This window comes from Choloepus didactylus, chromosome 2 (assembly GCF_015220235.1).
Source record: "Choloepus didactylus isolate mChoDid1 chromosome 2, mChoDid1.pri, whole genome shotgun sequence".
Lineage (NCBI taxonomy): Eukaryota > Metazoa > Chordata > Mammalia > Pilosa > Megalonychidae > Choloepus > Choloepus didactylus.
In genome coordinates this window covers 1,959,498-1,973,100 of record NC_051308.1, presented here as the reverse complement: position 1 = coordinate 1,973,100, position 13,603 = coordinate 1,959,498, and the positions used below count along the sequence as shown (strand labels likewise).

The following is a 13,603-nucleotide window of genomic DNA, read 5'->3' as shown; positions in this document are numbered from 1 at the left end:
AGAGTCTGGCTTCCAGGCATCTGGACTCCTAGTTTTTCACAGAGTTGTATAATTCTAACTTGTGTCTAGATGCTACTTAAGAGAAAAGAGCATAAAACTGCTACTGTGAACCTCTTTGAAACAGCTGGCAAAGATGAAAATCGAGACTGCCACCAGAGGGAGCTTCACTTAAAGGGTGGAGACCAGCAAACAGGCTGTCACAGCCAGTGTCAAATGTGGGGTGAGGAAAAGCATGAGAGGACGCTGACAGAGGACACTGCAAGGAAAGGAATAGGATACCTGTCTTCCATGAAAACCAAGTGGAAATGGAATTTACTTAAGACCTCAGCTACCTGGAGGTGTGAACATGTGTGCTTAGGGAGGCCGGTGGTGTGTAGTTTTCTTACCTGCATCTGGATTGTTGCTGGAAAGTTGGAAGAGTCACAGCAATAAAACAAAACAAAACTGACAAATAACAAAAGCAAAGACCCCCTGTGTCTTTTGCTGTGGATTTTTCTACAGCGGGATTTGCTTCCCAGATTCTATTATTTGATGGATCAGTAAATGTCCACGATTATGGTTGGACAATATTTGGGCTTTCACAATACTTTAGCCACTGTTTTAGTTTCGTAGGCTGCTTAAATCATATACCATGGAATAGTTCATCTTAAACAATGGGAATTTATTCACTCACAGATTCCGGGAAAATGTCCCAATCAAGGCACCATCAAAGCGATGCTTTCTTTCTGAAGACCACCTGACCGCAATCCTGGCTTCTCTCTCACATGGCAAGGAACATGGTGGCTTCTCCTGGTCTCTCCATTTTCTTCCAGGGTTTGTTGATGTCAGCTTCTTGTTTCGATGGCTTTGGCTTTTTGTCTTGCTTCTGTTTATAAAGTACTCCTGTAAGAGGATTAAGACCCATCCTGATTTAGGTGGTCTACACCTTAACTGAAGTAGCCTCATCAAAAGGTCCTACTTACAATGGGTTTACACACACACAGGAATAGATTGACTTTAAGAACATGTTTTTCTGGGATACACACAGCTTCAAGCCACCACAGACACTGAAGAAAATTTGGGCTCAAAGAAATGCCCATTGGGACTATAGTAAATAGTAAAGCTGGATAAAGGACCAGTGAATTGAAATTGTATTATTCAATTGAACCATTGTTAACTCTTACTTTTTAAAAACTAGAAATACAAGAAACCTCATAGAGAAAGAACCTAGTGCAGTATGAGTTCTAGACAAGGTTCTTCAATTATCTTCCAATCTCTGCTTATGTGATAAAAGTTCATAGTCTGTAAGGTTCTTTCACTCACTATTTTGAAACAGCCCAGTGACTTTGGCTGCATGTCAGTGGAAGTTAAAGCAGTTGACCTAATTACAAGGAAATTTAAAGATCTTTATGCAAATGCCCTTTTATAACACAATAAACTGACCTACAGTTCAGAAATAATAAAAATCTTGGGAAACAAACCTCTTTCAGGTAACAAAAGATTTCTACTAACTAGAGCCTTCCATGTGCATCCCAGCTGCAGGGATAGAAAACCAGAAGGCCAGAATTCCTCAGCAGCTATAACTGTGGCCGACATGATGCTAGCAAGGAATGGACATCTCACATCTCAACTCTGATATATAAAAGTTCCAAAGAGTGAGCAGATATCTATACAGCACATTAGCTACCTCCATAAAAGGAGGTATGTAAATATGGTTTTTGAAGTCCTATTTGTTACCAAGACCTCTCAAAAGACACCTGGATGATTTCATAAGAAATTGATGCTAGACTTGCCCAGTGATGGGCAGAATGATGGAGTGATGGTTAGTTCTTAAAGAGAACTCCCGGTTGGTGCATGTGATTCACAAGATCATTGGCATAACTATTTTGCTAAGCGTGCAGCAGAGGTGTTACTTTCAGGCAAACAACTCTGCCTGGCTCCAGGTGGATCCTCTTTCAGGGACTCTTAGATCCTGGTCCAGGGGTGCAACTGGAGGTTGTGCCTCATTTCAGATCATGTATCAATGTAAAAAAAAAAAAATTGATTTTAATTGTTTTAATTAAAACATTGCCTAATTGCAGTGAACCACTGCAGGAAGTTCAAGATGGGTAGAACCTGTCTTCCAGAAGCTTATTTTTAGTAAATAAATTACAGAAATTGCATGAATAACTAGATTGTGATGAGAACATAAGTGCTTTGAGAAGTCACATCTGCAGATCAGGCAATGCTGCATGGAGGAGGTGGACTTGAAATGGGGATTGGAGACGGGAATGGGGTGGGGCCTGGTTCCTGCAGGAGTAAAGCAGTGGTCCTGGAAAGCAGGGCGAGCTTGGAAGGAGCTGGGAACACTTGTTGGCAGGAAAGTGATGGAAGGTGAAGTTGGTAAGGTAGATTGGGGCCATACTGTGGGAAACTTTGAATCCCAGACAAAAAAGTTTGCAAACATTAAATATCTTCCATGCCAGGCAGTGACGGGGCAGGGACTTAGATTGATGTTTGGTCTGACTCCAGAGCATGAATTAATCTCATGGAGGCACACATAAACCCTTCACCTATCTTGGAATTAGGAGAAAAGTGGTAACATCTTCCAGAAACTCCATTGTCAGCCTGATTTGTAATACAAACTGCTCCTAAGTTTCATGCGCAGAACTACCCAGAGCCAATTGGTCTGAACAGGCAAAGGGTCAGGGGGTGGGGAGGGGGGTGGACTTTTCTCACCTCCACATGAAAACACTGGCCCACACCATTGCAGAATCTGCTCTTGGTTAGCTTGGAGAGGTTCTATTTCAAGTTTGGTTTCTGGGTTTTTTCTTTGTTTATTTGTTTAGTATAGGAATAGGGAAGAGCAGGCCTATATTACAGGGTCCTAAGTGCTTAGTGGCTGGTTGAGCTACGTTATGGACATTAAGGGTTAAATAGACTCCTGGGAAGAACTATCCGGGAACCCAGTTCCCATTGGTAGAAGTGTTTCTGATAAAAAACCAGTCCCAGGTTCTAAAAATGATGTGCAAGTAAACTTTTGCATGCAACCTGTTTGTAAGTTGAGGTTACAATAAAAATAAAGATTTTACGTTCAGAAGAAAATCTGAAACTCTTGAATGCTGAAATGCTTTTAAACACAAATTAGGGTTGGCCAGAACATTTAACAAATGGGCATGTCTGCTAGTGACATGCTCAAATGGTCTGACTGGGTGGAGAGAAAGGGAAAATCGATGCATCTTCCTTGCTCCAAAGCAAATTAGACGAAAACCTCTCACTGCCTGAAATGACTCTTCCTGCCAACTGTTTTCTCCTGTGTTTTTTTTTTCCAGACAGGCTTCATTTGTCCTGGTATGATGCCATTTATGTATTCATCTTCCATGTAGCAAGCCAGGTGACAATGAGTTAATTCTTGCTACCTGGTGGAGCAGGGAAGGGAAGCAGTGTCAGGAGTGGCTCTGTGGGAAGGGTGGGAAGGGAAGGGTGGCTCTGTGATTCCCTCTGTCAACATTCCTAGGACTTTGGACAAGTATCACCCACTCCAGGACGAGTTTGCTCATCTGGGTGTGAAATGGGGGTGCGGGGTGGGTGGTGGAGCAAAGCTTCTTCCAGTGCCCAAAGCCTAGGAGCCTATGAATAAAGCAAGGCTCTATAGTGTCACTTCTCTGAAGATGATTTCTAAAGTTACTGTTCAATGCATGTTTTTTCCCCATAGCTATATAGTTATCATCAAAGATAAGATCATTATTTATCCTTAAAGTCTGTTTTTTGACAAGTGTAATACTGTTATGAATTGTGTTTTTAAATAAATCACTTGAGCGGTGTGATGGTTAATTTCATGTGTCAGCTGGGTTAGGTTACGGTTATGGTTGTGATGTGATGTGATGTGATGTGATGTGATGTGATGTGATGTTTGGTTATGGTTATGGTGTCCAGTTGTTTGGTCAAACAAGCACTGGCCTGACTGTTACTGTGAGGTATTTCATAGATGGATTTTCATCATTAGTCAGTTGATTGCATCTGTGTCTGATTGCATCTACAGTCAACAAACGAGACTGCCCCCAGCAATAACGGAAGTCTCCTTGGCAATCAGTTAGAGGGCGTAAAGCCAGAACTGAGGATTTCAGCCATCAGAAACAAGAATTTCTATCTACTTCAGGCAGTCTGCTTTTCCTGGGGAATTCTCCAAACTTTCATTGGAGTCTCCAATTTGCAGTTTCTCCTGGGGAATTCAACTTCATTTTCATAGTTTCCAACTTGCAGCCTGCCATATGGAATTTGGACTTGCCAGTTCCCATGGTTGAGTTAGCCAATTCATTAAAAAATCTCTTAATATTTACACACACATATAAACATATCTCCCGTGGGTTCTGTTTCTCTGGAGAACCCTGACTAATAAAAGTGGCAATGCATATTCACTAATGATTGTGCATCCTTCGTTTCCTCTGCTGGAATTTTCTTTGTTTCTTTTTTTAATAGACTTTATTTTTAGGGATTTTGTAGGTTTACAGAAAAGTTATGCAGAAAGTACAGAGTACCCACATAACCCACACATCCCTCTCACAGAGAATTTTCTCTATTATTAATATTTTTCATTAGTGTGCTACAATTGATAAACCAATATTATCATTATTATATTATTAACTAAAGTCCATAATTTTCATTGGAGTTCACTCTTTTTATTTTATTTTATTGTGGTAAGGTATTCACAATGTAAAACTTTCCAATTTAATCACTTTTATTTTCTTTCTTTTTTTCTTTTTTTTTATTAACTTCATTTATCAAAAACAAAAAAAAAAAACATTTCCAGACAAAATAAAACAAAGGAAAAGGAAGAACAAATATCCTGAAATTTTCTTTTCGATTTAGCAAAGCGTTTCTGTGTACACAAGCATGTCACCTGCAAAGAGATACAATTTTGCTTCTTTCCAGTCCCCTCAGGGTGTGTCCTCTACCCTTTCACTACCAGCTATTCAATCAGAAATACTCTCAGCTTCCAGTGCCAGGCAAATTTGGCCAGTCGGGTGCTGAGTGCAACTCAGTAAAGGGTTAAGGCACAACTCCCAGCTTTCTGGCACAGAGCATGGTCTTCAGACTGAAGAGAACAGAGCAAGCCCTGGTAGAGGAGGAATAAGCACTCAAGAGTCCTAACTGCACTCTGTGAATCTCAGTTTCCTGGTCCAAATGAATGACATTCCGAGGCAACAATCTGCAAATGAGAGGACTGGACCACTACTGGAGATCTTGTGAGGGATTATGGACATTGTGGTAAACAGAATAGTGGCCCCCAAAGAGGTCATCCCTGAACCTGGGAACACGTGTCCTTCCATGGCAAAGGGGGTTTGGAGATGTGATTAAGGGGACAGCCTTGAGATGGGGAGAGTGTCCTGGATTATCCAGGAGGGCCCAATCTAATTGCAGGAGCCCTTAAAAGTGGAGAACCTTCCCAGCTCTAGTCAGGGCGTGGGGCGATGGAAGCAGGGTCAGAGGGATGCTGATTGCTGACTTTAGGATGGAGGAAGCGGCCATGAGCCAAGGCATGCAGGCAGCCTCTGAGAACTGGAGAAGGCCAGGAAACAGATTCTCCCCTGAGCCTCCAGAAGGAACACAGCCCTGCTGACAGTCCAGGGAGACCCATTTCTCACTTCTGACCTCCAGAATTGCAAGATAATAAATCCATGTTGTTTCAATCCATTAACATGTGGTAACTTATTGCCACACAGCAACAATAGGAAATTATTACTGACATCATCAAAGGTGTCCAGACAACAGAAATGGGAAAAAAATCACTCTAAATTTCAAAAAGGAAAACACAGTAGACTTTGTAATTTGTACCACTGTGCCTAATACCAATCCTGGAGAAGATTCAAGACCAGTTTTTAGGTCCTATTCGGAGAACACTGACAGGAAAAAACAATGTTCACCAGGAACCTAAGCAACTTACTAAACCCTCAACACAATAATAATCATGTTTTGAAAAATCAATGTTCTAAGCTGGGGAGTTTGAGAATACAATACACCACAGACTCAGGAAGATGTCTGACAACCTCTCAGATGTTTGCAGAGAACCTGGAGGATACGGAATGGGCTATCTGACTACATGGATCAGTAACTTAATGGCCAAAGCGAAAGGGTGAAAATTAATGAGTCAAAATCAACCTTGGGCTAGGTCTTTAGAACAGAGCTTCAAGAGTCTATTCTTGGCCTACTTGTGGTCTACATTTTAAAACTGATGTCTTGGCAGAAGACATTGAAGGCGGTTTCACAGTTCTGATGATACAGAATCATATGTGAGAGGGAAAGCATGTTAATGACAGAATGAAGACCCAAAAGTGTCATGAAGGGATGGTTCAGCTGGCTGAGAGAAGGCAATAAAGGCCAGTGGTTAGAGCTTTTACCACAGCCCACCATTGTTCCAATGCCTTAGATACTCTGTTTCACATCATCTCCACCACCACCGTGGGAAGTAAGGAGCTGCTATTATTTCCATGTCACAGAGGAGCCATCTGGGGCTCCCAGGAGCAGTGGCTTACCCACAGTCACACACCAGGAGGTGCTGGACCCAGGAGCTGGAGTCCAGGCTCCTAACCCCCTGTCATATTTAGCCAGATGAGTGGCATGAGAGACACGATGGCTGTTTTCAAATATTTAAAGGATGGTCCTTTGGGAGAAGGTATAGATTGTCCTGAGAGGCTCCAGAATAATGAACAAGGACAAGTACTTGGAAGCTACAACGCATCTGATGATCACCAAAGACAAGGAAAACATTCTAGTAAATAGTAAGAACTGGAATTAGCTTAGATGTGTGAAGAACTGAATTTCCTACCAGCATGAAGCAGGGATAGCCCCAGTGCATACTGTGTCAGTTTCTTATATACGTGTCCGTGTTTGTACAGAACTTGGAAGAGCTCCTGGTGGTCCTGCACAGCACTTTCTACGTGTTTCTTAAATTTGTAAAAAGTTAATAGAGGTGTTCAAGCAGGCGCTGGACATTGCCTTAGGCCATGAAGAAAACAACCTCTCAGGATTCTCCGCACCCCATGACCACACCCTTCTCTGAGAACTTCCCCTCTACCATCCTCAAGTGCCCACAGCCATGTGTGTACCTCATGACCTCTGCACCCTGGTGGCCTCAGTTAACAGGATCTGCTGGACATGGAACCAAGGACTCACGGGGGTCTCCCTCCTGACTAGACCTGCACTGTCTCAGTTTCTGTGCATTGTAGGACTCAAGGCGAGGGAAATTCAGGCTCTGCACAAGGAGGGCAAACAGAACCAGCCTCCAAGAGAAACACGAATCCTATGTGCAGAGAGACTAAGACCACCTGGACCCAGAAGAAAGAAGCAGCAACTGGGAGCCCAGCTGTGCAGGAGAGGTCTAGAAATGTCAGTCAGTCCCTGAGAAAAGCTGCCGCTTCCTCCTCTCCCACCTTATCTTCCACGGAACATATAAGCCAGGCTCCATTCCATTTTTACTTCTCTTTCACTGTCTCAAAGGCAGGAGTGAGGAGCTGAGTCCAACTTAAAATCTTTGTGAAAACCACATAAAACCATGGATATGGAAGTATTTGGCAAACTTTGAAATAATATACAATTGTTAGTTAAAATTATATAAGATTATATACATGTTGCTTTTCAGTATTAATAATTATTATAATAACCACTCTGTGGAGGGTTTGTTGATCCCTTCAAGAAGCATTTTTATCACAACTGAAAATTTCTCTTTATAAAAAACCTATGCAAGCTCTCTGAGGTCTTTGGGAAATAGGACCCCTATGTCACTTGAAGCTCATCTTAAAGCAGTTGCAGTTGTCCAGGAGTAAATACCTTATAGATGGAAGAACCTGCAGCCTAAAGTGTTTCACTCCATACATCGTCTTGAGGGTTAAAAGGCCAGATACATACCCTCAACAAGTTTATAATTTCTCCCTTCCATGGAATGGCAAGAAATATTGGGCTAAATTTTCTTCCTTCTTTTCTTTTCTTTCTTTTTTCGTTTCTATTTTTACCATCTAACCCCATCTCCAACTCACTATTTGGGCCTACAAACAATGGGTTCCTAAATATCCACTCTGGAAATAAAAATGCACTAGCACAAAGAAGCCTGTCTTGATAAACAGTTATTTATTTTTTCACTCTTTGCTGGTAATAGAAACTCCTGTTTGTGCCTGGCCTCCAAAAATAAAGACTACGTTTCCCAGCATCCCCAGCAGCTAGGTCTACCACGTGACTAAGTTCTGGCCAAAGAGCTAAAAGTGAAAGTGTGATACAGTTCTTTGCTCCTTCTACACATCCTCTTTCCTGCTGGCTGGAGTCAAGTGGCCACCTTGGACCATGGAGTACAAGCCCCAAACTAAGGACAAGGTAACAGCAACACGACAAAAGAAGCCTGAGACCCTATCACCATAGACTGCAATACCAGCCCTGAGCGAACTTCTTCCCAACGTCTTAGATGAGAAAGAAATAACATTTTATCATGCATTTAAACTGCTCTTACTTAAGGTTTTAAGCTAAATCTGATTCTAACTGATGCAGACACTTCCTTCTGTGCTGTGCATTTTGCAGACTTGACCACATTTCTGTGACACTTTGGGGCTGTTCTTACTATATGGTCCTCAGAAAATCAGGGTGGAACATACCTGGATCTTCACCATGAAAAGAAACGTGGGCCATGGTTCTGAACAGAACTAACACTAGAGTGGGGCAGGGGGTTGTTAGATCCCAGAAGAAGAAACTAACATGTAGGAGTTTCTAACTCAGGGGCCCCACAGCTTATCTCACAAGAAAACAGGTGCCCCATAAACTAAAGAATGAAGGCTGTTCAAAGCTGTTCAAGGCCATTCCAGCCACAGTGGTGCCTCAAAGGTGGGTAAGACAAGGTCAGATATGCCCATAAGAGAACAACCAAAAAGGCCTGCTCTCCCTAGCCAGATAACACAGCTGCTTTCCTGAAAAGAATATTGTCTCAGAACTCTACCAACCAATCAGCCCAAAACTAGATAGGCACTTACCCAATCGAGGCACAGAACATCACAGCAGACACCCTACCCAACGTGGGTTCCTTTTATCGTTAAAAAATGCTGCTCTCAGATACTGAGAGCGGGAGCCATTATCTTTTTCTGCTTTTCTGCTGGCTCCCACCTGCTTTCTTCCTCTAATAAATCTTAAACTTTATACTTAAACTTTGACTCGCTGCATTGTGTGAATTCTTGAATGGCTCCGGACCTAACAGGGGTGTCTTCCCTTGGTTCCCTGTGCCCCTTTCCCTCTTGTGTTCATTGCACATTCCCTTCAGTGGACCAGGGCTCTCCTGCAATTTAACACTTGCATGGCAGGAGGGAAGTCTCTGATATTAACCATTTACTGCTTAGTGTGACCATAAATAAATGTGTTACCATTGCCAGGGATATTTGCATTTTTTAATTTATCCTCTTACTATGACATGACATAGCCCCATGCATTTAATCAGCACATGGACACCTACTTCATGCCGGGGGCAGAGCTAGGAAATTGGGACTCAGGAATGCACTGACAGACCCTGCCCTTCAGGAACTTTGAAGAGGACAAAGCTGTTTAACTCCCAGCTCTGCCATCCTCCAGGCCTGCTGGGTAAGTAATTTAAGCTCTGTAAGCCACAGTTTTCTCATCTGTAAAGTGTGAATAATTATAATTTCTACACCAGAGTGTTATAGAAAGAATGAAATGAGATGTTATGCATAAAGAGCTTATCCGAATTCCTGGCATATAGGAAGCAAACAATAAAATTATCCTATTACACATGGTATCAAATAATGTGATAAGTTCACTAAATGAGATATGAACAAATTTATGACAACAAAATGACCAACTAATTTTGATAGTGTATGAGTCTAAGATATATGTGATAATAAAAAAGGAAAAATAACTCAAGGAACAATTCTAAATTCCGTACTGACCTAGGATAATCCCCTTAGTTAGCTAAAAGGAATAAAAATTCTTTTTCATTACATCTACTTCTGGCTATGATGGAGTAACAGCTATTAGATTTACCCTCCTGATTTAAACAACTAGAGAAGAAGGCAAATTTTGTGAAACCACTATTTTCATATATTTCACTGGATCTCACAGGCAGTACAGACCTGTGATCCCTGAGAGAAGGAAAATAAATAAGAAGAGCCCTATAATTGCCCCGCCTTTCTACTGGACTGTGGAAGAGAGAAGGGGATCTCAAAAAGAGCACAATGGTCCTACTGAGAAGAGACTGGAGTTCAGGGAAGCCAAGGTGGTTGGAAGTGCTGGGCACTATTCTGGAGAAGAGAGAAGCTTTACAGAGAAAAATGTTCCAGAAATCTCTGTAGGGGGCCATTTGAATTCTCACAAAGTGCTAAGATGCATGTAGGGAGCTGTGACTGAACAGTCCTACTCCCAGAGCTCAGTGGGGCACTGGAATGATAACTAGCCAAAGTGGAGAGCCCTTGTTGACCACTTAGAGCACACAGTACAGACCCCAGAAAGACCGTATCTTAGTGGTGAGGCAAAACTAATCCTAGAGTAAGGTGCCCCCAAGAAGCTTAAAACAACCCATGAGAGGATCAAACCAAGTAACTTATCTGCCTATTAGCAGGTCAATATCCACAAGGAAAACCAAAAATTACAGATGTCTAATAATGTAGAATCTACAGTGTTCATCATCCAAACACCAATTTCCGGACATGCTAAGAAGAAAGTATGACCCATAATCAGGAGAAAAACCAATCAGTAGAAACTGACTCGGAAATTAAAAAGATGTATGCAGAAGCTGCTCAGAGGCAGCTAAAACTCTAAGGTGTAGCCTCCACTGGGCTGGTCATTTTCCTTTATCTTCTCTCATTTAAAACTCACAATTCCCTTGATGGAACATGATCTAACAATCTGAAAGTCTGTCCGATACACTAGAGATAACTCGGCAGGTCCCCAAATTGGCTGTGTTTAGATTTCTAGTTATGTTCATGGAAATCCGAGTGCATGTGACTACTCATCTCTGTAGTTTTAAACAGACAAAACATCCTTCACTGCTGCCTTTCGAGCTGCCCAAGGACAACATGTGGGAACCAAATGTGGAAACCATCAGGGAAGGATGTTAGAGGTGAGGACCAGAGGATGGTCTCTTTTGGTTTCCCGGTTTTGCAACTCTCCGGAGCAGTCTCTGCGGTCACAGGATTTAAGGAGAGCCCCCTTTCCCCATACTCCCCCATAGTAGTCGGGCCCCTGTGATCTGGCGCCCTGAGCAGATTCGGATGGTTTTAAAATCCCACTGGGCCCAAACATAAACTCTGGACGAAGTGGAATCTCCCTCGAGCACACCGCCCACCCTGGGCTTCTGTCCCCGCCTGAATAGCCCCGGAGTGCAGCGCGAATGAACAGAGGGAGTGAGGGAGGTCCCGAGGAGGGAGGGCAGGCGGCGCCGCGGGGAGCGGAGGCGGGCCCCGGCGGGACTCGCGGCGCCCCCGCTACGCCAAGGCCGCTCCTCGCTCCCGGTGTCTGGTTCTCACCGGGTCTGGTCCGCGCCGAGGCCGGCTCGCCGCCACCGGTGTCCAGGAAAAGGCGCGGGGCCTACAATGCCGCCGGGTCCCTGGGGCGCCGCGCCCTGAGCGCCCGGCCGGGGTCGCGCCGAAGGCCCCCGCGCTCCCGCCGCCCCGCTCTCCCAGCAACTCGGGCTCGCTCGGCGCCGCCATGGCCTCCGCGACCCGGGGGGACGCGCGCTCGGGGCGCAGGCGGCCTTCGCGGCTGCGGGCGCTGCGCGGGCTGCTGCTGCTCTGCCTGTGGCTGCCGCGCGGACGCGGGGTCGGGCCGCCGTCGCTACTGCGCGGAGAGCGGGGGCCGCGAGGCGCCGCCGAGGGCTGTCCTGGCGGGGACGGCGGTGGTTACCGCGCCCTCCCCGGCGCCATCATCCGCCCCAAGGCCTCCCTGGCGGCAGGGGCGCGCTTCCTGCGGGCGCCGACGGGCGTGCGGGACGGGCGCCAGTGCGCGGCGGCCTGCTGCTCGGAGCCGCGCTGCTCGCTGGCGGTGCTCAGGCTGCCCAGGCCCCCCGCCGCCGCGCTCGGCTGCTACCTCTTCGACTGCACTGCCCGCGGCCGCAGCGTCTGCACCTTCGCCCCGCATCGCGGCTACACCAGCTACAGCCTCCGCCGCGCCGCACCGGGCGGCCTGGAGCACCCGCACCCAGACGCCTCCGCCCCGGGCTTGCTGCCGCTGGGTAAGCATGCCGGGCCACTCTGCTGGGCAGATGTCCGTGCTCCGGGGGCGAGGAGGGACCCCCACGCATTCCCAGATGGGCGAGTCGCGGGCACCCGGAGGAGCGCTGCTGGCTCAGTCTCAGGGGAGAGGGTTGAGAATCCCCGGGAGGCTGGCAGAAGCGCGCTCGGGGAATATTTGGAATATATATATATATATATATATATATATATATATATATATATATATATATATTCTGGAATATTTGGGGGGCTGGGGGGTTTGGTGAGGGAGAGGTTGGCCCGAGATGATTCACTGATATATCACTTAAAGGAGAAGGAAAGTTGGAGCAAATAAATAAAAGTTTATTCTAGCCTTGGGGGTGTTTATAAGGCACGATTCCTGTCAAGTGATTGCCAGCACAAGATTCAATTAGAAGCGGAATTGCTCCTGACACCCACCCCCGTCTCCGCGCGTGGCCCCCGCGGCCTATGATGCCACCTGCGGTTGCTTCCGTCAAACAAAAGTGGGAAGGAAACGAGTCAGGGGGTTCTGAAGCTGCGTCCAACTGATTCCAGTGGACAGACCCCTTGCCATGTAGACTGCAAAGAAGAGACTTGATTTGAGTTGAAAATAAGAAAGTTTAAGTTGTTATCTCTTTTAGAAAAAGAGCTGAAAGTGGTGGTTTTATTTTCTGAAAGAGCTGTGATGAGAATCAAGGCACATACACGAGGCCATAAAAATGTTCATTCCTCCAGAATATTTTTTAGGAAACTGATCCATGCTAAAGAAAAAGTATGAGCAAAACTCATGTCCACTGTGGAATTGTTTAAAATGGTGAATATACTAGCAGCACGGTAAACATCCAATAATAGTGGGGGTTAGCAATTAAAATGGCAATTGTGATTTCTATGTAGTAACATGGGCAATGCTAAGATATATAAATAAATATCAAATGGAATATAGTAATAAATCAAATTGAGGATATAAAGTTTTTTTTACTGCAGTTGGAGTTCACTCATAGTGCCTCACAGCATAATGGGAAGGGCAGAGCCTTTGAGTTAGGAAGTTCCAGGCTGAAGTCTGAGCTGGCACATTGGCCACTTGCGTCATCTTAGTCAAATGACTTGGCCTCTGTGAACCTCATTTACTTATCTGTGTGTTGCAAAGATGACCTCTCTCAGATACTGATGAAAGTAAATTCACTTAGCATAGTGCCTGGCACAAAGAAATCACCCAATAAATGGCAGCTATCATCCTCATCCCCATCATCATCATCCTCTTCACCACCACCATCATCATCATCATCATCATCATGCGATAGACAAGAGGGTACATGCTAAAAATGATGATAATCACCTTAGGGTTGTGGATAATTTTTTTCTAAAGTATTGCAATTAAAACACACAGTGGGTTTTGACTGTATGTCTAAAGTCTTCCCTTAGTCTAGCCC

The 13,603-nt window shown here is 44.8% G+C and overlaps 1 protein-coding gene across 5 annotated transcripts in view; it reads left to right on the top strand.

The window, feature by feature from the left end:
* The first annotated feature begins 11,354 nt into the window (after positions 1-11,354).
* LRP11 (LDL receptor related protein 11) overlaps positions 11,355-13,603 on the top strand; it is a 43,261-nt gene continuing 41,012 nt past the window's right edge. For all 5 annotated transcript variants that reach the window (XR_005214325.1, XM_037819351.1, XM_037819343.1 and 2 more), the window contains exon 1: positions 11,355-12,172. Coding sequence is in view for 4 of the 5 variants with exons in the window: in XM_037819351.1 (XP_037675279.1) it covers positions 11,650-12,172 (523 nt within the window). In the remaining variant the exon portion in view is untranslated. The remainder of the gene's footprint in view (positions 12,173-13,603) is intronic.